Below are 24,126 nucleotides of genomic sequence, written 5' to 3'. Positions count from 1 at the left end.
ACCCAACTGGTTTGATGGAATGCCGTTCTCTTTCGCAATAAACTGTACCCGAGTTGGCCGGACGCCGGTCTTCACAGCTGCTCATTGGCCCAAGTAATTGTAAAGCGCATCGGCACGCCCCTTGTTGGTGAGTTGCGGAACGGTCGCTGACTGGCGTCACCGACGCTCTATGCCGCGTGTACACTCCGTTCCCTCTAGTGGTAATCCAGTAGAAATACACAAGACGATGATAGATGACTCATTTGATTTGTGTAGAAAAGATTCTGCGCGCTGCAGCTGCAGTTATACACATTCATGTCTTTTACATTGATAATCTCGACGCATTTCCGTTAACCGGACATTACTTTACGTGACTGAATGACATTTGGACCATAAATCTGAGTCAAAATTAGCTTGAAGAAGTGAAAATGTAATTAAATACAGACTAGGGGCAGGACTACACCCTAGACAGGCCGCAAATCTATCGCAGGGCACACACGCACTATTCACTCACACCTATGGGAAATTTAGAGTCTCCAGCTAGCCTACCTGCATGTCTTTGGACTGGAGGAAATTGGGTTTTTAACACGAGTTTAAGTTATTTCAAAATATTTCCCTTTTATTAACATGGTGCAGTATTAATGGCTCATAATGGTGGCTCATTTTCATTTTATTCATGTTTAAACTTTTTCATTATCTACCAAATGGTTAGTTTTAGTGGCAATCTGTCCACACTTCACCAATTATGACTATTTATTACATGAGAAAATATGTAGCAATTATAGGAACAATCAATAAAGATGACTAAAAAGCTTGTATAAAACACCAGAGGTAATACATATTGAAGACTCTAAAATGGGAAAATAATATCCTTTTGTATGACTGAAATTTCTCACATTTAAATAGGCAGTGAGTTTGATATCTAAACATCTAGGCCAGGGGTCCTCAATCCTATCCAGAAAGGGCCGGTGTGGGTGCAGGCTTTAATTCCAACCAGGCAGTTATACACCTGACTCTACTAATCAACCACTAGAGTCTTTGCTAAGGACCTTGATTATTGGAATCAGGTGTGTAACCGCTTGGTTGGAATGAAAGCCTGCACTCACACCGGCCCTTTCTGGATAAGATTGAGGACCCCTGATCTAGGCACTCTGGTATTTAATGCTTTGTGCACACTCCTTTTATAATAGTAGCACAACTGAGTAATCTGTCATTTGTATGAGATTGATGAACGTATCTTGAGAGATCTCATTCCTCATTCCTGACCACCTGTACTGGGAAGAGAGGAGGAAGAACACTATAGAAAACAACTCTGCTGGCAGAGCACAGAAAGTACTGAAAAGAGGGATGGCAATCATTTTGACACCATCTTTTTGGGAAATAAAAAGAAAATGTGTTAATAATGAACCAATTTCTCCTAACAATTGCATCAATAAATAGAAATATAATTTTCCGTGTTTTCAGTGTAGATAATTACCTGTTCTGTTTATTTTATACAGCCTTTTTGCTCATTTTTTTCAATGGTGCCAATCATCTTAGAACGCACTGAATATGACAGTCAAACAATATATTAACTTGGCATTGAAACTTTGAAATGAATTTCAACATTTTATAATGATGCATGTTCCACAAATGAGTTAGGCTTCAGTACAAAATAGTTTGATTCATATTGTGACACAACTACACTTCGCTTTCTTTTGACTTTGCTAAATAAATAAATAAAATGCATTTTATATCTAGGTTTTACCAATGCTGAAAAAAATGTCAAAAGGTTTTTAATGAAAATAAAAACTAATGAATAATCATGGGGGAAATACGATCTGTGAGGGATGAGAAACATTATGGCACTAAATGTTGTTTTGTTAATGGTTGAGATAAAGATAATCTCTTTGGAGAAAACTTTTTTTTTTTTTTGGACGATCTAACAAGCACCAGTCATTTTGACCCATAACATTTTTTCTGCTTCTGATAGTTGAACATAACAGTAGGGTTAAAGAAATAAAAGAAAATAAATGGACAATGTTGATCAGTACGTGTGTCCCTGAAGTCACAGGGTTTACTGAACTGGATGATGACATCTGATAATTCTACTGCCCTTATTCACTACTGCATCTGCCTGTCTTGTCTTCCAAGTCTGTGCCGAGGAATCGGGATTGCCAATATTATCTTGTCCTTGTCCATTATTTGAACCTAAGTATTGGCTCGTACCAACCACTTATCCACTGATAAATGAACGTCTGAGTTTGTTTATTAAGGTTTACCAATGAAACAATTACAATCGCTGTTTCCATTTGTAACTGGTGTCTTGTGAACGAGAACCAGTTTTATCATATTAAATACCTTACATTTACACGCCAACGACAAATGATCAATTCGTACCGTGCTCTTCTGCAGGCTACCTTGATGCGCACTCTCTTCGGATTGGTCAAGGAACGTGGAACGTCTGGGCCAACCAGCGAATAGTTGTGTGAGGCGAGAATGGGTAAAACACCCAACCAAATGCTCTGTCTCTGACCTGCCACAAAGCTGCCGAATTTATTATTTCCTTTCACGCAAACATATTGCATCATTGTAACTTGTCACCTTCAGCTGTACAATCATTTTTTTCTTGTTATGTAGATATGTCTATTTACTTATTATGTCAACGTTTTATTAAACGCAAAAATGTGTTAAACACCCGCTAGCAATTTATTCCCAGGAATGTGTGGGAATTTTAACACTAACAAAACTACGTTTAGCAAACATATCCCAGCTTCCAGCTAATAAAAGGAAAATATGTAACCAAACACGATATACCATTCATAGTTTACACACGAACTAATTATGCCTTATAGTACCGCAGCTAATGTGTTACTGCTACTCCAAAGGGATTTGTAACCGCCTAGTGACAAGAGCGCGATGACGACACCATTTGGTCCAATAACATTATACTTGTTCAGTGCTCTTCTGTGGTTGGTGTAATCATGTTGTCAGTCATATTTTTTAGATCACGAGAGGAGGAAGAGACTCTCAATCTTTTATCATACACCCCCACATCTGAGACCATTTACTACTATAGTGATTGCGTACATCGTGTTTGTTCTTGGTTTGGATTAGTAGTTCCGGTCACAAGTTAAATTCCCGGTGTTCAGATGACCGGGTCGCCTGTTTTCACAATAGGTTGAACTAGTCCGTAATCTTTTATTTACTGGAAACAAAAATCTTTGCCCACACCTTCCTGGTTGCGTAGCAGCAGGGTGCGGGGGCTGGATCATGAAGTGTGACAGCAGCCCGAAGAGAGTCTAGACTAGCCTCTCCGTGGAATCATTATATGGAGGAATCTATCACAGAGACGGCAGTTCGTGCATAAAACGTTGCCATCAAACCAGGTAGCGACCCATTCAATCTTTTAATTGTGTTGTTTGCATAGTATGCTGTTTTACGCGCAGCTTGTAAATGACCTAGCGTTAGTCAACCGCATCGAGTGTGCTGGCTTGCGGTAAGCCTGACTGACGGTCAGCAGGAAACTTCAATGTTTCACTTTTGGGCGGCGACTAGCGTAAGGCCGTGTTTTGTTATTATTAGCTAACGTTCTTGTTGAAAATAAGATGCAGAAATCCACTATCTAACAGAAACCGTTATAATTTAATATGCAGTCTTAGCAAACAAGCTAACTTGGCTATCAGTGGTATCTTATTCGCGTTATCTTGGTAGCATGCTAGCAGGCTAACTGTCCTATCTTGCTACAGCTCGTCTGGTAGTGATGGGGAAAACTTAGCTAGCTAACCTGCTGACTGGCTAACTTTAAGCAACTGGCTAGCTAGCTAACTACGTTGAATTGGTTTGTAGGTTTTTAGCTCGCTTGCTGGCTAGCTAACAAGTAATCGAGAAATTCTTGAGACGGTGAACAAACCACATAGGTTTGCGTGCATACTGCTAAAATAACAGTTACTTAGACGAACTAGTTTGTCTACGTTACTGTTTAAACAGAAGCGCGATAGCTAGGTAGCACATAGACTACATAATGTCCGATGCGAACAATTTAGATATTTAGCTAAGTAAAACATTTAATGTATAGTTACTTAACGTACGTTAGTTTGCAAAATCTATTGGTAACGTTAGCTATCTAGCGAGGTGTATACCTGTCTGTCTACACAGGTGATCAAATAAGGTAAGGTATATTTGAGTAACTGTTGTCATTGACCTGTGTGGAGTGTTGTGTGCAGAGCTTACTTTTTTGTGCAAAGAGAGCATCTTAATTTAATGTTGGGTTTTCCTTGGTGAGGATTGAGGACATGGTGTGGGAGGGTGGAGGAGCTCTGTTCAATAAAGTTTTGTTATTGAATGAATGATGCTCGATAGATGGAGCTCTGAAACTAGCTTTCCAGAAATCCCAGAAGTTAAGTGTTTTTTTTTGTTGTTTATTGCACGTTTATCATCCATGTCAGTGCTTGAAGCTTTCATTGCCCTGTCATATATGCCCTGCCAAGGGTAACCTTGGTAGTAACTGAACATATAGCTGCCCTGTGATAAACTTCACTGAACTGTGAGGTTTGCATCAGACCGGTGTGCCGACACTTTCAGCCCTTTGTCAGAAAGCAGGTATTTCTCTGTAGCGAGAGACTACTTAAACAGGGACGCAGAATGATCCATCTCTAATATTTGGTTCACCAAAGGTGGTGAATTAATGGGGTGTGGAAAAGCAAGTGATCCTGAAATGAATACCGAGGAACAAATGTTCTGAAGTGAAATCCATGACCGTAACTCCCACTTATTGAACTCGTTCATTTCATTTAAGACCCTGACAAATATTCCTGCTTGGTGGGTTTGTCATTCAGCGCTGGTAGCACCTGCATTGGCCTCACAAGTGATGTGCGAGAGATCCTTTGCACCTTATAATGGGGGAAGGTACCCTTTGCTGTCTGTCAGATGCAGCTGGAACCAATCGCAAGACTGCTTTTGACACCAAGATGCTACAATTGGTTAAGATAGGTGAGACCCCGATAACACACTATGGCTGTGTCGATTTGCAGTTCCTGTAGCTTTGCTCTCCAGTCACTGGCCATGGCCCCATTGTCTTGGAATGACAGAAGACTCCAAACAAGCCTCCCGAAAACCTCTGATTAACACCGCCCCCCCCCCCCCCCATAGACTCTATGCCTGTTGTGACACAAATGAGGTCACCAGGCAACTGGGATTAGATTGGGGTCTTTGCTGAAATCTGCTAAAATAGCATGGCAACTGTCTCCATATGGATTATTTACTCCCCATGAAGCAAAAAATGGAAACCCAGCTGGCTGCTTCAACAATATTTCATATGCTCTCAGACTGTTTGGAATATCTCAATTGAGAGTTTGTCATGCTTTATGCATTTGTTCCTGGGTCCATGACTGTCTTCTGCAACATACCCTCTGGATCTGGTTTATTCGATATGGTGATGTTGAACCGCAGACATCCAGTGTACTCCGCATGCTTGGCTTTGTACTCATAACTAAAATATCAGTTTCTTATTGTTGAATCTTAAAGACTTCTCGTTCGCTGGAATGAAGGGGAGCGGTTGACCACAGAATATCTGTAGCTAGCGCAGTGACACGGGCAGCTCTTCTCGGTTTGAAGACCTTGTTTTCAAAGCAAGGCCATTAGCCCAGAAACAAAAGCCATTGTTTTCCAAGGAAAATACTGAACTCTTCTATCTGAAGGGACAAGGCATGAAAGACCTTCTGATAGAATTTTGAGCCTTCAGCCTTCATACTGTGTCCACATATGTCATATAGCCATATTGTATGGCTGTCTTCTCTTAAAAGGCTTCTCTTAAAAGGGGTTAAGATTTTATACACCCAGTTAAATTTGCATTTATGTTTTTAGCTGGTTCTCTTATCCAGAGTGACATGCAAAAGTGCATCTGGAAAGGTTAGGCAAAGTGCAGAACAGATACCAGGTTATCGTTGTCAACGCCAGTAGAGATAACTTGGCATCATCTCCACTCTGTGAGACTCGTTAGTCCAGAGACTGTTTGTGAGGACTTGTTATAAAGGCAGGCCGGCCTTTACGGGCTTTCCCCACCAACGCCTGATTTGTTGTAGACTGGAGGAAAAACAGCACGCAGTTTCGGTTTCCACTCTGGTTCAACACCCTGACCCCCCACGCCCTGACCCCCCTAGTTTTCCCTCCGCAACCCTTTGCCTGTCACCCATCGCCGTGCGGGGCGAAGCCCGACTCTCTCCCTCCGGTGCTTAGACGGCTTTTAAGTTCAGCATCGAGCGTTTTGTAGTCTGCTTCCCCGCCCGGCTTCCTGAGGTTCCGGCACAGCAGGAGGCCGAATGGTCTCCGAGTCTAAATGCGAAAATCAAGGAGCGCCGGGCCGTTTATGTTCTGAAGCGAATGCTGTGAACTGGCTAATAAGAGCATGAGGAAGTAAAAGCACCACTCATTGTGACTGTAGGCTCGTGTGCACTGAGCTCTGTATATGCAGCATAACAGCAGTGCTTAGGGTACAGCTATGAACAGGCTGCAGAATATTTATTTAGAAAACAACATAACTCTTATGAAAGTACTCTACAGCCGTTGCTCTAGGCCATACTACAGCCTATTGCTCTAAGGCTTTTTCTGTCATTTGTCAGGAAATGGTAGGAATAGTTTGGGTTGACACAAGGAGATGCTGTATTTTATTTTGGGAGCAGTATCTCAGTCCAGCTAAAACAGATAGTACTGTGTTCAGTACACAAACATTGAGGCTAGAATAGTTCACTGACTCTACCTGCGCACTTCCTGCTTCCACAGTGTGGATTGTGGAGGACTGTTTGTCTGAAGACTGGCTGTAGAGCCCGGCCGTGCTTTTGTGCTATTTGCGGTTTCTCTGAGGAGTCGTCACATGCTCGCGCCGTGTGTGTCTTTGGGCAGCGTGGAGCCCGTGAAATAAACACCCGCCGCCGTTCTCTAGGTAGTTCGATTCGCCCTGGCACGCCCTTACGGTAAGCTGGCACATTCGCACACGGTCATTAGAGAACAGCTCGCGCCTGAGGACGGGAATAGCACCAAACGACAGTAGCGTCAACCGCGTTGGTCGCAGGTCACACAGAGGTGTTCGTGCGAGCGTGTTTGTGATCCCCCGCCCCCTCCCCAGCCGTCAGCGGAGGACAGAGATAAAGTGCTTTGATACGGATGGCTGAGCGGGAATGGGTTTGGAAAGCGCTTCCGGAAACTGATCTGGATTTTCGAAATCCTCCGATTCCCGAACGCAAGTTTAGAACTGCACGTACCTCGCTTTCAAAACACACAGCACGAGCACACACCCCGCTCTGCTTTTTTATTTGTATAGGGTGAAATATCACAAAGTCAACATTGTGTTACATGTGCAACCTTGCTTTATCATAGTTTGTTTTTGCAGTGTTTGTTCAGAGAAGTTAATTGTATGATTTTTATATTTGGTGTGTGTGTTTGTCTTATTCCTTCTGTCACCACAAGATGGAGATGAGGTTACGTTGTTGTGTCTGTGTTTGCCTCTCTGCTTCCTAAGGGTGGAAATGGATAATCTTGGTGAAATGACTGGCTCTGCGGGCAGGGGTGAAAGGATTGCATTTGATTTAGGTGCTGATGGGTCACCTGCTCTGCAGATGACCTCTCTTTCGTTCGCGGGAGCAGCTTTCATCCGTGGCCAGAGTCGCTGGTGATCCGATGGACGCTGGGAATAAGAAAATCAGAATTAGGAGTGAGCAGCTGTAATAGGAAATTCTAACCTCGTTTCTCTTTTTATTTTTATTTATTTGTGCTGCGCAGAGGGCCTCTTGGTGAATCGGAGACGTCAGCGGTTCTCTCCGTCGGGCCGGTTCCCTGATCGACGCGGGGGGGCGCGCAGGCCACTGTCCCGAACCGGAGGGGCGGTCGATGTGACCCGCATGGGAGGCTGACGATTTTGGCTCACAGGGAGATGAGAGCCCCACGTGAATGAGGTGAAGAATCTCTCTGTTCTCTCCCTCTCCCCCCCCCCCCCCCCCCCCCCTTTCTCTCCCTCCCTCTCACTTTCATGCTGGCTTTTTCCATCCCTTGTGTAGGGACCCCCCCCCCCTCCCTGTTTACAGTGCTTTGTGCGCATAATGCCTGATCAGCAGGGCACGCGGCCAACCAACGCAAGCCAAACCCAATCCCCCGCGGCCAATGAGCGCGAGCTGCCAGATCCCGCGCGGCCAACCAGCGGAAGCCATCGAACGCTCCGCAGCCAACCGGTGCGAGCCGTCGAATCCCCTGCAGCGTCGCTGGGATTCGGTTGGGCGGTTAGCGCCGTGCGCACCTGCTTCAGCGTTTGCTCTCGCCCCGGGCGGGCGGAGGGACGGGGAGGCCGCAAAAACAAACGGCGCGACCGCCGAAGGCCGCCAGCTGACTGCTGTCTGGGGCTGCGGTCCTGGCTTTTAGCTGTGCGATGGAGGCCGAGCCCTCGTACAGACTCTCCATACGGAAGGCACGCTGCAGCACTCTTCAGCAGCTGCCTAAACAGGCCGGCCTGCTCTTCCTGCTCTGCAGATCGTGTGTTTGTAAGCACTTGTGTCGAGTGTGCGAGTCAAGGTTGGCGGCACTTGCAAAAAGAAGTCCTTTCGTTAGGCCAGCTGCCTGCTACCATTTACAAGAACAACATCTCTTATTTTCCCAGCCCTCCCTTGACAGAATAAGTTTACATTCCGCTGTTCTGAGGGGATAGGAATGGAGAAACTCCTTTTATGGAGTCAAAAGATTTTGGTCACCAGAATTGTAAATGACATCTCCCCTTTAACATGATCTCCTTAGCGGGCGTAGAAATGCCCCCACCCAGTTTGAGCTCTCTCAGGCTTCTCCCGCTGCGGATGTGGATCAGCGCCCAGAACACCGATGCTTATGGAGTCGGACTTCCTAAGATGCCAACCGTGAATGGGACTGTATGATGATCAATGAACCCACATAGCACTAACGCAACTGATACGCCTCCATATCTGAGACACTGAATATTAAGTCTGAACTGACTCAGAACTGTCAGCATATGTGGGAGTCTTGGTTTTCAGTTGTACAGTAAGTTTTGGGTTTTATTGAATGCTTCTGCACCAAGCACAGGAGCTCGATAAGCATAAATTCTGGTTTTGCTCGTTATCTGGGTTTGCTTGATTACTTCATTTATAAGCTATTTATGTACTGCCCATGAAATGGTCATCTGTGGTCTCATATTCTGGCCTTTTGTATCTGGGGACTAGAACATTCCGTAGCACCAGCGAATGGGAGGAGGAAGCTGGGAGCAGTGAGACACAGTTCATATACAGTTATTCACACAGGCCCTGCCAACATAGCCCAGCTTTTATGCAGGCATAGACCCAGGCCCAACCCACAGAACTCTGCTCACACAGTCATAAACTCAGGTTCCACCCACAGAACCCAGCTCTTATGCAGTCATAGACCCAGGCCTCGCCCACAGAACCCAGGTTTTATGCAGGCATAGACCCAGGCCCCACCCACAGAACCCTGCTCACACAGTCATAAACTCAGGCCACACCCACAGAACCCTGCTCACACAGTCATAAACTCAGGCCCCGCCCACAGGGGTACAGATGAGCCGGGGTGTAGATCACCTCAGCGGTGGCGTTTGCTTTTCCATCCCACAGCTTTCATTTTCATATGAACATTTCTGAGAACAGCCAGTCACATTTGGCTGTGTGGGTGCGGAGCGTTAGGGCTGCTGGCTAACGCTTTTCATGTTTATTATTTCTGCGCCAGATGGAAGCCGAGGATGCTGAGGGCGCTCTCTGAAGTGCTCAACCCAGTGCTGCTGTCGTTTGAATGCATGTACTGCCACCAAACCCAACATTTCATTTTCACCTGTTTTCCTTATAGAATGTTCTTATATTGCCCTAAGCTTTTGTATGTAGGTCGCTGCCTTTCGTACGGTTCTAGAATCTTGGATGCTTTGAGTTATAGAATCCACAGCTTCCCCGTGACTTGGCTCCCAGCTGGGTGGCTGATTGCACATTAGCGTTCACGGTATAGAGAATTTTTACAGCTCTCCTGGGACTCGTGTTTGAATCTGTGAGCCTGTTTGGTCAGGAGGAGCACAGATGCTGTATAATGTGTGAGCGGTGCAGTGCGGGCGGGCGACAGAATCCGTCCGGACTCCTCAGCCAGCTTCCAGATTCCCCTCCTCGTCTCTCTCTTCCTCACCCGCAGAGCGTTTAAGTCTGTCCATTAATGTCGGAGCAGTGGCTACTTCACTACGAATGAGAAACTGAGAGATTTTCATCTGTGAACGACAAGGTGGCCTGTAAAATCATTAAGGCCTTTTCTATTTTATGGCTGTTTCTTTGTGTTTTAGCTGAGTTGTGTTTTATATTGTGTGATTGTGTTTTGCTGCCTATTGACCAGGGCTCCCTTGAAACATAGATTTCCCTCCCAATAGAGCTTATCTGGATAATTGAAGCACATAAAATGGCTGCATGTTTTTTGACTTGTTTCGCAAAAGGGCGCTTCTTACGGCAGCATAATCTACTGAGTGACTGACAGACCTGCCCCTCCCTCCTTGCAGGTTTGGTTCCGGTTATGTGCCATGGGCTACGACGTCACCCGTTTCCAAGGGGAAGTGGACGAGGACCTGTTGTGTCCCATCTGCAGCGGGGTCTTGGAAGAGCCTGTGCAGGTGAGAGCAGAGCGGAATTTAATCCTGTGCTTTAATCCGCCCGTATTTCCCCTGGATTAAATCCATTAAATCCATCAATGCGTTTTGTGTCTCTGCTTAAAGTTGTTCTATCAGGGAAACTGTGCTGTGATGTTATTGAAGCTGCTCGTTTGCCATTTCCCTGCCATGTCCCTGGGTGCTAATGCACTGTGCCAGTATTAGCCTGTAAAACAGGCTTCTCTAAACCATTGGGCCTAAAGGGGGAATGCTAATCTAAACTGGCAGTAGGCCTCTGTTCATGTCTCCATACGTTTTTAAAGTGAGGTAGAAAAGGGAAAGAGGGGCTCCTCCTGCGTGGGTGAGCCCCACGGTGTGGTATTGAAACCGGACCGCGCCAGTGCTGTCTGTGCCCGCAGTCCCGCAGGGCGAAGACAGTTGGTGCTAGCATCGCGCAGGGAGGGGTGGAGTTTCAGTCGGCCCGGATGACACTGCGCACCGGTGACACCCGCTGGTCACTTGGGGTTATGCAGGTCAGCCTGTTGAGCTGTACATAAAGTGTCTTCCTCCTGCTTGTGTCTGCGGGAGCCTGGCTTGCGAATCGCGGCGTGCTAAGGAGAAGCGACTGACATTGCGTGCTTTGGAGGACATGCGGCCTGCGCTTTCACGTATCGATAGCGAAGGTTACCGCAATCGGAGCTGCCGAATACAATTTGGCGTTCCAAATTGAGGAGAAAGAACATGGGGAAGGAATCAATAAAAAGAAAGTCAGGAGGGTTAGAGTCACCAGGTTTCATTGCGCAAGAGGCGCATGTCGGTGCTCTCCCGAACTGACAGGAGCCCCTTACAAATGGTATAAAACACGGCTGGGGGTAAAAACATGGCGGCAGTTGGTAATAAACCACAGTAGCGCGGCCTGTTTGTCTAAAGACGAGCATTCTCAAGGTGCCTTATATAGATGGCCCTCGTGCGTCTGTGGCTCACTGGGGGAGCTGTAAACTTCGGCTCTCCAAAATCTCTGCATGCGGACGTGTCCTCCTTTAGCGCTCTCCGTGGGGCTGTTGCCTGGGCTCCTCGAAAAATTCCCCACCACTTATCTAAACGGGGCAGCTTGCTCTTGCGCTTCCCGAGCGAGCCGAATCGGAAAGCCGAGTAAGAACCCCCTCCGAGCCTGTCTGCCGTCCGCGGGCGGAGTGCGATTAGCGCCAGGGCGCTGCAGAGTGAGCGCGCTGACCGTGAGCGCGCTGGCCGTGAGCGCGCTGGCCGTGAGCGCGCTGACCGCGAGCGAGCTGACCGCGAGCGAGCTGACCGAGAGCGCGCTGACCGCGAGCGCGCTGCCCGTGAGCTCTCATCCGCGCGCTCCTGTAGGACCAGCCGCGCTCCTGCCTCTGTGCGTCGCGCTCTGTTTATCGCTTAAAATAAAACAGCCAATAATATCCGGGCCTGTGAAACTGCATCTGCCTCTGGAGGCCGTGGAAGGTTCTGGAAACGCAGGACTTCTCACTCCTTCAATGTCTGGGGGAATTGCCTACGACTGAGAGCTACACATGGCCTTGAGCCAGTTTACTGAGTTCACGCTCCCTACAAACACACCTGCCCTCACCTGCACCCTACAAACACACCTGCCCACACCGGCACCCTACAAACACTCCTGCACCCTAAAAACTCACCTGCCCATTCCTGCACCCTACAAACACTCCTGCACCCTAAAAACACACCTGCGCATTCCTGCACCCTACAAACACACCTGCCCACACGTGTACCCTACAAACACTCCTGCACCCTAAAAACTCACCTGTCTGTTCCTGCATCCTACAAACATACTTGCCCACAACTGTGCTCAATAAACACCTACCATTGTGCCAGTTCTTAAGCCTAAAGTAGGTCATGACAAATTTAGATTTCTGATATGGATTAAATTACCTGTCTTCCAGTCCAATTGGCATTCATGACCGGGTTTCAAAAGAAATACAGCCAAACCCGCCACCCACCCACCCACCCTGCAGTTTTCCTCCTGTGTTTGCTGCTTCAGTTCTGGCTTAGTCTCTCCCTTTACACCATAACAGGGTAAAGAATCCATGCAGATGGCACTCAAGGCATGTTTTATAGTACTCATTTGAAAAAAAAATTATGTTCTTATTCGTTTGGCCTTTTCAGAACTGATATACACACACAAAATGTCACCTTGGGTCCAGATTTGCAGACCTCAGCGGTTTAAGTGTACTTAGACTTAGGTATGTAGTTGCGTAACCAGCGTGTAAGTGAAGGGGAGTGAGATATGCTCAGTGGGTGTGGTACAGAGTGTGAGGGTGTGTCCCATGTTAGAGGTGAGCACTTTCAGACTGATTTAAGTGCCTTCCGGCCAGGCAGATTTTATGCACTAAATAAGGGAGGATTTAGTGTGCCCCATCAGGAAATGTAGCGTAACTACAAGTGGGTTCAATAAAGTGTTTTTACTTTTCCTAGAATGCTTAACCACTGACGCACATTTCTAATCGTAAATTAAAGTGTACATCACGTTGTTGTTATTTAATTCAAAAATGATTCCATCAGTTATTATGATGGGCTTTTAGGGTTTTTCCTGGCTCAAAATGAGGCTCAAATGAGGCTCAGATTTACCGCATCTTGTTAGTAATGTGAATTATACTTTTTAACAGCCAGTAATAATCAGATGATGACTGTGGTCTTTGCCTGACCTCTTTATTTTCCTCCTCACAAACTCTGTAAAGAAAAAAAAAAAAGGTTATTCTACTGGCCATAGCTGCAAAGATGACAGTGGTAAGTTGGTAACACAAGTGTGTTAATGCAAGATTTTAAGTTTTTACGCAGAAAAAAGAGCCAAAAGGCAGGAAAAAAACTGCATTCTATAAACACAATGACCCAGACTTGACCCAGAACCACAACAAAACGATTACTCCTGTTTCTCTGAGCCAGCTGTCTTTCAGTGTCTGATATTTGTGTTGTTGACCATAATACTTACACAACCATTGGTAGCATTGCTAGTTTGAAAGTGCTTAATTTGAACGCAGGACCCGAAACGAGATGTTGTGCTTTAGCTACCTCGCTGAATTAAATTTGAAATCTCCTAGGGTTTTTCATATTATGAGCTTGTGTGCCAAATATTTGTTTTGACCAGAGCAGCAAAACATCTTTCTTCATTTTGACAAATAAATGACCCCGAGACATGATACATTCACCCAGCTCCTTGCAAACAAAAGCTATGTTTGCATTTATATCCGTGCTATCGCTGTCATTCGTACATTTGAATAGGGCTGTTTGCTGGGGTTTTTGTGGTCTGGAATCGTGTATGTTTGCATGTGTATATGTGGTCTACATGCATACGAACTTGCTGTGGTTATGCTGAGCTCTCACAGCCTGCTGTCTCTGCAGAGCAACACCCCCTCTCTAGATTAAAGCTCATCAGGCAGACAGGACGCTCTGGGCTGTCCGTGGCCGGGCTGTCTCCTCTCGAGCTCTGTACCAATCCCCCGTGCTGCTGGGGGTTTGATAACCCCGCCATGCCACTGTCTGGACTCTGATATCGTCTCTATCTGTTATCCTCTCTGCTTTCCCTCCATTTGAATATAGAGGAAATGCATGAGGAGGGAGAGATGTCCACTGTCTTTAAAAAAAAAGAAAAAAAAATGGTGATGGTCTTATAATGGTGATGACTGCCTCGTGTGTGTCAGCGTGTACGTGTCAGCGTGTACGTGTCAGCACACGCCGCTGCGCCGTTAAGCTGTTATACAACCGCCTTGCTCCCTGGCGTAAATCACAGCACGTCACCTGTAATTCACCTGTTCGTCTCGTGCTGAACGGCTCATCACACAGCTGCTTTGGAAGCCCAGGTAACCGGAATGGCTGGAGTTGGCCCTCGGGGTGGGGGGTGGGGGGGGGGGGGGGGGGGATGTGTGTGGGTACGGGGGGCGTATCGGCCCCCGAGGCAGCCCCGTCCGGCTGTCTTTCAGCAGAAGCTGAAATGGGGTAAGCTCACGGTTCCTGAGGGCCGATAAGTACTCATGTCTACAGCACAGGGGTGACTGGAGTGCACGCTGCTCCCTGGCCCTCAGGTTCCATCAACTGCCTACCAACTATCAACGAGTATTTCACAGACATTTCACAGATTTCCCACAAGTGCGTGTGCAGATTTCTGTGCCTACTCCATCATCCATTCACTGTTTATTGTGTGTCCATTCACCATCCAGTCACCACCCATTCACCATCCATTATCCATCTATTTATCATCCAGTCACCATTAATTCACCATCCATTACGTTACGTAACATTTATTTAGCAGATGCTTTTATCCAAGCGACGTACAATCCATTCACCATCCATTCACCATCCATTATCCATCCATTGTTCAGGCCTACCTCACACTCTGTGTGCTGAGCACTGAGCAGTGTGTCTCCCCCTGCAGGCCCCGCACTGTGAGCATGCCTTCTGCAACGCCTGCATCACGCAGTGGTTCTCGCAGCAGCAGATCTGCCCGGTGGACCGCACCGTGGTCACGCTGGCCCACCTGCGGCCCGTGCCCCGCATCATGCGCAACATGCTGTCCAAGCTGCAGATCACCTGCGACAACGCCGGCTTCGGCTGCAAGGCCGTGCTGCGCCTCGACCAGCTGCAGTCCCACCTCAAGGACTGCGAGCACAACCCCAAGAGACCCGTCATGTGTGGGGAGGGCTGCGGGTGAGTGTGTGTGTGTGTGTGTGTGTGTGTGTGTGTGTGTGTGTGTGAGTGTGTCTGTGCCTGCGCGTGCGTGCGCGTTTCTGTTTATATTCATGTGTGTCTGTGTGTGAGCTCACTAAGGCTGTCAAAAGTGCCATGAAATTGAGTTTGAATATTAGCTTTTGTAATTAGTTAGAGTTTGAATATATTCGAAAATCATTTGCCTATAATTCACAAAAATAAGCCGCTTATTGTCGGGCGCAATTTGCATGTGACGCTCCCTCTAAACTGGCCTACGCGTTATGTTCCACAAGCAAGCAGTAGAATAGAGGACATCGGTGAACTTTAACACTAGGTTACTACACCTGGGGTCTTATTTACAAAACATATTTCAGATCAACTGTGTGGCGCATGCGTAGAAATCCCTGTTTATTTCTTAACACAAAAACTATTCAAACGGCTAATACCTGTAGCCTAAAACAACATAAATTACTTACTCTGTTTAGTTTGTTTAACTTCTTTCATCATCCAATTTTATCAAAATCTTCAGAAAAGAAAGGAAACATAGCCTTCCATGGGAACATTATTTAGCCTAAATTGTTAGCTGACCAGATCTGTTGAACGAAGTGAAAAAAGAGACTGGCTCGCGAGGCTAGCTAGGTTATTGGCAGGGAAAACCAGACGAATTACTTGCCCGGGGTCCAGGGAAGAAAGTTTTTTGTTGATAGAGGAAGTAACGTTAGCACAGGAAATGAACTTTGCGGGCATGAACATGATTCGCCGCATGAAATTAAAGCCTGCATGTTAATTACAAAACGCGGGATCCTAAACTAATATTCGAATGCTCAAATTTAGGTTCGAACTTTAAAAAAAGAAAGATTTTCGAATAGTTTTCGGAAAAAAAAAAAAAAAATTGACAGCCCTAGAGCTCACTCACTCACTTTGTCACAGTATGAGCAAAAGTGAGTGAGCGAGCATATGCATACATTTTTCCATATGAATAAACTGCCTTTTCATTTAATGCAGTGGAGCAGTTTGCTAGTTTTGTCCAGTCCGGTCTCAGCAAACAAAAATATGAACTGCCTTCCGCCTTTGGATTCAGCTGTGGCGCTGACCACACGCTGAACTTCTGCTTAGCAGGGTTTCATGTCTTTGTCTACCAGGGAAGTGGGAATCAGTGTCAGTATTTACTCTAAACAAACATCCGTGTGCCATTTTAGGCTGTTTTATTTGCTAAAATATGAATGGAAAAAGAAATGGGAGATTAGAAAACCCTAATGTTAGGAACATTTAGTCAGAAATGTTTACATTTATTCTTGTCTATTTGTACTATCACCATTAGTGTTCAACTGAGAGGGGTGTATGTGTGTGTGTGTGTGTGTGTGTGTGTGTGTGTGTTTATGTGTAGAAGCAGAGGCCTGCACTGTTTAGTTCTGCCATTAAAGGTGTATGTTCTCGGTTCCTGTTGCCAGGCTGGAGATGCCCAAAGACGAGCTGGCCAATCACAACTGCATAAAACACCTGCGCAGCGTGGTGCAGCAGCAGCAGTCCAAGATCGCAGAGCTGGAGAAGACCGCAGCTGAGCACAAGCACCAGCTGGCTGAGCAGGTACACCTCCAGTGTCACACAGATGTACCCACGAATACACACCTGAGTCACGTGGACATACCCATGAATACACACCCGAGTCACGTGGACATACCCACGAATACACACCTGAGTCACGTGGACATACCCACGAATACACACCTGAGTCACGTGGACATACCCATGAATACACACCCGAGCCACGTGGACATACCCACGAATACACACCCAAGTCATATGGATGCACACAAACTTGCTCCAAAATGGCTGTCAGTTTGGGGGGTTAACACTTATATCTGATTGTATGTAAGCATATGATTTGAAGAATGAAAAGTCATATATGGGCATAATCGCACACTCATGATACATTCGCAAGTAAAGCATAGTGATATTATGTTGATGTTTGCACCAGGTCATCATCCTTGTGGAATTCCTTCATTGTTAAAATTGATTTATTCCCAATCATCTGAAACATATCTTGATGCAATACACTTTTTGGACACAGGCAAGGGGGCGACGTTTCCCAACTATAAGCCGGAGGAAATATAATCTTGCACATTAAAGTTCAGTTCCATGCCCAAAACAACCACAAACAGGACAGTAGTTTGCAACAGTGTGGTTTTTTTTTGTTGGAACCAGAACAGAACTTTGGTGGTCAAAGACTATATTACTACTATTAAGTAGACATTATAACAGCATAAAACTTTATTCATCATTTTAACATGAAGGAGTTATGTAAGGGTGATGTCCATTTCCACAAATTAGCTGTGTACATATCTTCATGAAACGGTGAAAGATTGAGGAAAAAAATATGCCCGCATCTTCTGTTGAAGATGTATCACTTGTTTACATATATACCATTGTTTTGCATAGATTACTTTTTTTTAAGGTATGAATACCTTATTTTGGTTTCCCTTCTAATCTTACAAAAAGAAGATTTTTATTCCTGTTCTTCTCGGCAGTAGTGATGCAGACATCTGAAAATTATGCCTCAGTAAAACGGAGCCATTTTGGATGATCATTGATCTTATCTTTTATGTCTCAATAACTATTTGATATCTGGAGCTCTTACTTCAGTTTTAGTCTTTACAAATAGGTAAGGAATATGTATATTAAAAATGATGGCATTCTCAGAAACAAGCCCAACAGCCTCATTTCATTTCCTGTGGAATGACTTGTGTGTTTGAAGCAGTTGTGTGTGTTTTCATGTGAGGCTGATGTGTGTTGTAACTCATTTGCGATGTGCATTTGAAGCTGATGTTTGTGTTAAATCATTTCTGATGTGTATATTCTCTGGCCTGGCAGAAGCGTGACATCCAGCTCCTGAAGGCATACATGAGAGCCATCCGCAGCGCCAACCCAAACCTGCAGAACCTGGAGGAGACCATAGAATACAATGAGATTCTAGAGTGAGTATGAGGAGGACACCACAGAATACAATGTGATTCTTTATTGAGTATGAGGAGGCCACCATAGAATACAATGTGATTCTTAATGAGTATGAGGAGGCCACCATAGAATACAATGAGATTTCTGAGTGAGTATGAGGAGGAGACAATAGAGTACAATGACCTAAATAGCTTCCAACCACTTTGAGTTTGGAGGCTCTGCCTCTGCTGCCCTCTTCATGTGGTTGCTATTTCTGCAATGTGTGGCTGATGCTAATTTTGAAGTGCATGGTGAGTCATGGGAAATATCTTCTCATGACAGGGGACAGTGGCCTTTACAAAGCGTGTAATGGCTCTGCAACGGGGGGAGATGATCCACTGCAAGCCACAAACCGCGATTAGCTTGCAGAAAGTGGGGTACTCTGCACAGCCAGCATTTGTTAGCGCCCTCGGCTGCTCGTTAAACGCCTGCGCATAACTGCCCCCCCTGGCAGGCAGGTCACAGAACCTGGGCTCCAAAAACTTTCAAATGGCTAATCCAGTCAAGTTTGTGATCTGAGCTACAAGTTAGTGCAAAAATGTGATCTAGAAAAGGCTGTTAATAGCAGGGGTCTTAATAGTGCTGGGGCTTTTAGTTTTTTTTTTAAATGTGTAATTTTGTACCCCAACATTGAAACTGAGCGCTGCCGAGAGTTCTGCGGGACGTTGACCCTCCCCCCCACCCCCTCCTCTCCGCCCCCCCAGGTGGGTGAACTCCCTGCAGCCGGCGCGGGTGACGCGCTGGGGCGGGATGATCTCCACGCCGGACGCCGTGCTCCAGGCCGTGATCAAGCGCTCGCTGATCGACAGCGGCTGCCCGCTCTCCATCGTCAACGACCTGATCGAGAACGCGCACGAGCGCAACTGGCCGCAGGGCCTGGCCACGCTGGAGACGCGGCAGATGAACCGCCGCTACTACGAGAACTACGTGGCCAAGCGCATCCCCGGCAAGCAGGCGGTGGTGGTGATGGCCTGCGAGAACCAGCACATGGGCGAGGAGATGATCCTGGAGCCCGGCCTGGTCATGATCTTCGCCCACGGCGTGGAGGAGATCCTATAATCCCGAAGGAGAGAGGGAGGGGGGGAGGGAGAGAGGGAGAGAGGGAGGGGTAGAGAGAAAGCGAGAGCGCCCAGGGGTGGGGGACAGGTCAACAGGTGATTTTTCCTGATTTCTTTTTTTTCCAGATTAATCACGAAATTCTGATTGTTAGGCCGAGCGCTCAGGTATGTCGTTAGCATATCGAGAGCTTTTGTCCTATTTGACAGCTCATAGGAGCAGAAAATGTTCAGCTACAAAGCCAAATACTGGTGATCTGAGAAATCAGTCTTTCGCGATAAATTGGGAGAAAAATCAGGAACGGTTGCTTCCTGGAGAGGCATCTTTCATTTCACCATTGAGCTGTGGTCTTCGATGGCACACGCCCAGGCTGTGACGTCTCCAAGACGAGCTGATTAGCAGATTGGGTAAAGGGGCATAGGAGGGAAGAAAGGGATCAAATTTTGGGAACATGAGGAGGAACAGGATGGGCCTCCTCAAAAGATGTTAGAGCAGGTAAAAGACCTCCCCCTGTCACTCATTAAAAAAAAAAAGAAATCTGAATGTGAACTGCCCTCTTTCTCCCCCCCTCCCGCTTCCTCCCATGAACATCCCCCCCAGACGCTTCCTATCTGCAAATGCCCTTAAAAACCAGAATGTAAATGCAAATATATATATAATATACAGAATATATGCCTGTTATCACAGAATCAGTATATAATCACAGGGTTGGCTGCGGTAGTGTTTGGCTTTGGTTGATTCTGCCGCGGCTGAGCAGTGTGTTTTTGGCGTGACCCCTCGTGCCGGGGACGCTGGTGAGCTGAGGGAACGCGGGGTGTGGCGGCGGAGCACAGCCTCACTGTAACCCAGACGATCTGCGGCAGCCATTTTCTGAAATGTGAAAAGTGGGGGAAGGAGTGAGTGCCACGGAGTTGGCTGGTTAGCGGCAGAGAGGACTGTGGGTAACCGGAGTGGCTGGAGAGGCGGCCGTGCTGTGCAGCCAGGGCCTCGGTTTTCACCCTTACAGCCTGTGTGTGACCTCAGTGCCGGAATTCAAATCATGGGGCCTCCGTGGTTCCCCGTCTGCGTAGGCCCTGCACCGCCGTCCGCAACCGCAAGCCAATGGAGGAACCTCTTCACTGAGAGCGATCCTCACGCAGTTTACAGCCCCCCCGAGGCGACGTGCGGGAAAACCAAAGCCGCCGGGCCCGAGAACGCCCGCCCCGGAGAACTGACCCTCTCCCCTCGCGGGAATAATCGCGGGAGGCCTCGTTCTTTCCAGAGCTGTCCCGGTGATCAGCCGGGGGGGGGGGGGGGGCTTCCCCAAATCTCTCTGAATGTTCCGGGTTTCGTCTGAGCTGCTCTGGTGCCTGGAGCAGGGATCAGGTCCCCGGCCTGCTGACTGGCCCGCCGGACCCAGCCACCACGTTGCCACGGCGATTCCCAAGGTCATCCTGGCACACAGCACGTGGAAATGACTCAACTCCCCAAATAAGGGCTGATTTAAAAGATAAGTGGAAAACCAGTAAAAGCAGAAAGGCTTGTAGAAGATAAGGCGACACACATATGCTTGTAGTGTCAGGAGGAATCCTGATGGCAGTGTCCTTTCTTGTTTTATTTTTATTTTTTAAAAAGGAATAAATGTATGTTTCCAGAAGCTGGAGGTGGACTCGTGGTTTGGAAATCCAAAGAGCAGAAATTTGCAATGGGGAAAGATGAGAAAGGACACATAATCCTCTCTGTGCAGTGACATTTTAACGGATTATGGTGTTTTGACGTGAAGGACTATTTTCATTTACATTTTGTGGACTTCTCTGCCATGCCTTGTTTGTGTTTCATTTTGTTTTCAGTGAACACTACAGTGCTTGACGACATGTTAATAATTTGTACATTGTATGTTTTTTCGTGCACAGTTGATTCTCCTTGGTAGAACATACATTCTTTTTTCCTGCTGTTTTCTCTTGATAACTGTGTTGTATATAGTTACTGACAAGTGGGTCCAGCTGTGTTCTTTTTGGTCCAGTCCGTCTCGTAGGCAAAGCACGCTTTTGAGGGCATTGTTAAACATGCATGTCTTTCCAATGTTATTTGCCGTGGGCAGTTTCATATCCGGCATAGCACCTTAAAGTACACAAAATCCCCGATTAGTCCAAAGTTCTGTTCGCCATGGTTAGTTTTCGTCGCTATTTAAAGGGAGATGCGCCACTTTTAATGTAAGTGCCCCCCCCCCAAAGGTGGTGCTTAAATAGTTCAGTGCTACACTATTTAAGATGCTTTCAGAATTGGAATATTATTACTGACCACTTTAGATGGCTCACCCGCATTCCTATTAATACCTGGCTAAATTGGCGCACAGCACACAAAATGAGGACCGTGATTTAATGTGAGAAATGGTGCCAAACTGTGCTGAAACTGTCAACTGTGCGCTGCCTTATGAATCTCTTTTATGCAGCTGGCTGTAGGCCACAGGCCCCCCCTCTGAGGCTGCTTAGTGTGGACCTGCTGCCAAACATGTGGTAGGGGTACAGAATCAGGCGGCTGCTGACGGATCAGAACACTACCAGCGTGCGAGCCGTTAGTTTTCACAGCTGCAGTGGTCCCGTAAACAGAAAGCTGAATTATCTGTTTGGCTCCCAATAGGAGTTCATAAAAAATGCTGAGCCCTGGTGTAGCTGCTGTTTGGGCACATAGAGCTTGTGGCTGGATGGGTAGAGTGGAGTGGGAAACAAAATGGCTGCAGGTCCCAGTCACTCCTGCTGGCTGTCGGGCAAAGAGCCCTTCAGCAACCAAGCAACCAAAACAAAATGGCAACCATCCCTCCCTCATTGACAAGACTGACTGAGTAGCTCCCCCAAATAAGACAAAACATTTGTTTTACCAGTAGGTAGTAACAAAGGCACAGTGGGGAAACCGCTATTTGAATTTGAGCCCCTGAACCATGCTGGTTCCTATTTATTTGCCCCCGCCCCGCCCCACCTTTGTACTGTACTGCACTGTGTGGCACTGAGTGAACTATTATGGTGGTGTATGATGGTGTTCATCTGAACAATGTAACAGTTCTATATTTGTCATTACCCCCTTTATGAGTAAAACCAAAATCACTGAGAACAATTATCTTGCATTATTTTTTTTTTTTGTAAATATGAAGGACAGTCTGTATACACATTGAAAGGGGCTTCTGACTGCACTCTTCCCTTTTTTCCATTATAATCCTCAGATTATGACTGACATGTTTTGTCTGGGTTCTTTTTTTCATGATGTCACCGCACACTTATGTCTGCTCTTGACTAGAAACAGATATATTTACCCAATGTTAAATCATTTTGCGGAAGATCAATTACTCCCTTTACAAACATATTGGACTTCTTTCTGGTGTGATTTTTATTATAATTTTTTTTTTTTTTTTTGCTTTTCTCTTCAGTTTATTGAATTCACTTTTAACTTGGTTAATGATTTACTGTCCTGATTTATTTTGCGTGCTGTAACGTTTAATTACCAGGGCAGCAGAAGAACGTTGTTGCTTTTCTTCTATATGTTAACTGAGCTGTAGTTTTTTTTTATTCTGACGTTTATATGTTCAAAGTGCCACCACTGAAATGTCTGCCGGCTCCTTCGGCTTTATACGGTTCCTTGGAAGAGTCACGTGGTTCATTTCCGCACACGATTGTTACGTGTGCGGCATTTCTAATGAAACCAAACGTCCTTAGTTATCCATTATTGAAGTTCAATTAAAGGTAGCCACTGACTGAAGCCTGTTGAGTTGGACGGATCATGTCCGTCACACTACTCTTAATTTACATGCTTGAAATCTTAGAATAATTTGAATAGGAAATGGGCGAATTATGCACCCTCTCTCCTACCCATTATCGTTTTATATTTCCAGCCCGCACACCTGCGGCCACTTGTACGTTCTGAAAATCAACTGAATAATAAAGCTCAAACGCTGCTTTTGAAGTCAATTCTGCAACGGTAATCTGCTGTGCATTGCCAGTCTGCTTACTTAATGACTTGGGAGGAGAATTGAAACCGTTTACATAAAGATTTTTGTACTGTACATCCAGATCGATTGCTGTGTTCTTTGTCGTTGGCTGTCCATGTTTTGTCACGCTGGGGAAAGAACCCAGCGTTCATTTATTTTCCCAATTCTGGGGTATGTTCATGTTTCTCTATCTGAATGTCTTGTTGTTCCCGGGTTGCACCAGGAGAGAGGTTGCTCCAAGGGTGTGTAGGATATGGTGTGTTCATACTGTCATCCAAAAGCCTTTAAAGGAAATAGACACCGTTACTTTGTTTTTCTGACATTTCTCCGTCATTAAACCGGAGTTCCAGCAATAATAGTCTGTATTCTGAATCTAGTGTAATCATAATATTTGAGGTTTCCAAGGACTTTGAAGGACATACAAGTATTGTCGAGTTTATCTATATGTAATTATCAATTATTTGGGTCCCTTTTCACTGTTTGTGGTCTCTTTGTGTCTTTCTCTCTCGCCCTGCTTCCCTCCGTCCTTCCATCCATCCCTGTTTCTGAAATAATCCCTCGTTTTGCCAGCCCACAGTTTTTACCGTCATTGAGGGCTTCAGTATTAATCCAAACTTTTGTTGTCGTGTGGGGTGGAATGCCCAGTTCCTAGCCAACGCGCCACCCCTTGAACTTGGACCTCACGTCATGGCTGATCAACAATTTCCGTTCGAGCTCTTTTGTTCGCATTCAAGAGTTTAAAGTTACGTTCAGTAAGGCAGAAGCGCAAACTCGTGTGTGTTAAACTTGGGCGTGATTCATTCAAAATGCTGCTAAAAGAATGTGTATCAAGATGACGAAAAAGATA

At 46.1% G+C, this 24,126-nt stretch overlaps 1 protein-coding gene across 1 annotated transcript; it reads left to right on the top strand.

Moving 5' to 3' along the window:
- Positions 1-2,980: 2,980 nt before the first annotated feature.
- Positions 2,981-23,629, top strand: LOC118207470 (E3 ubiquitin-protein ligase NRDP1). Its single transcript, XM_035381092.1, has 7 exons — positions 2,981-3,347; positions 7,735-7,907; positions 10,493-10,603; positions 15,000-15,271; positions 16,723-16,858; positions 18,143-18,246; positions 18,970-23,629. The coding sequence occupies exons 3-7, from the start codon at positions 10,514-10,516 to the stop codon at positions 19,322-19,324; spliced, it is 957 nt and encodes a 318-aa protein (XP_035236983.1). The 5' UTR covers positions 2,981-3,347; positions 7,735-7,907; positions 10,493-10,513; the 3' UTR covers positions 19,325-23,629.
- Positions 23,630-24,126: the final 497 nt, after the last annotated feature.

Source organism: Anguilla anguilla, chromosome 11, assembly GCF_013347855.1.
Source record: "Anguilla anguilla isolate fAngAng1 chromosome 11, fAngAng1.pri, whole genome shotgun sequence".
NCBI classification, from domain to species: domain Eukaryota; kingdom Metazoa; phylum Chordata; class Actinopteri; order Anguilliformes; family Anguillidae; genus Anguilla; species Anguilla anguilla.
This window is presented reverse-complemented; position numbering and strand designations above follow the sequence as displayed.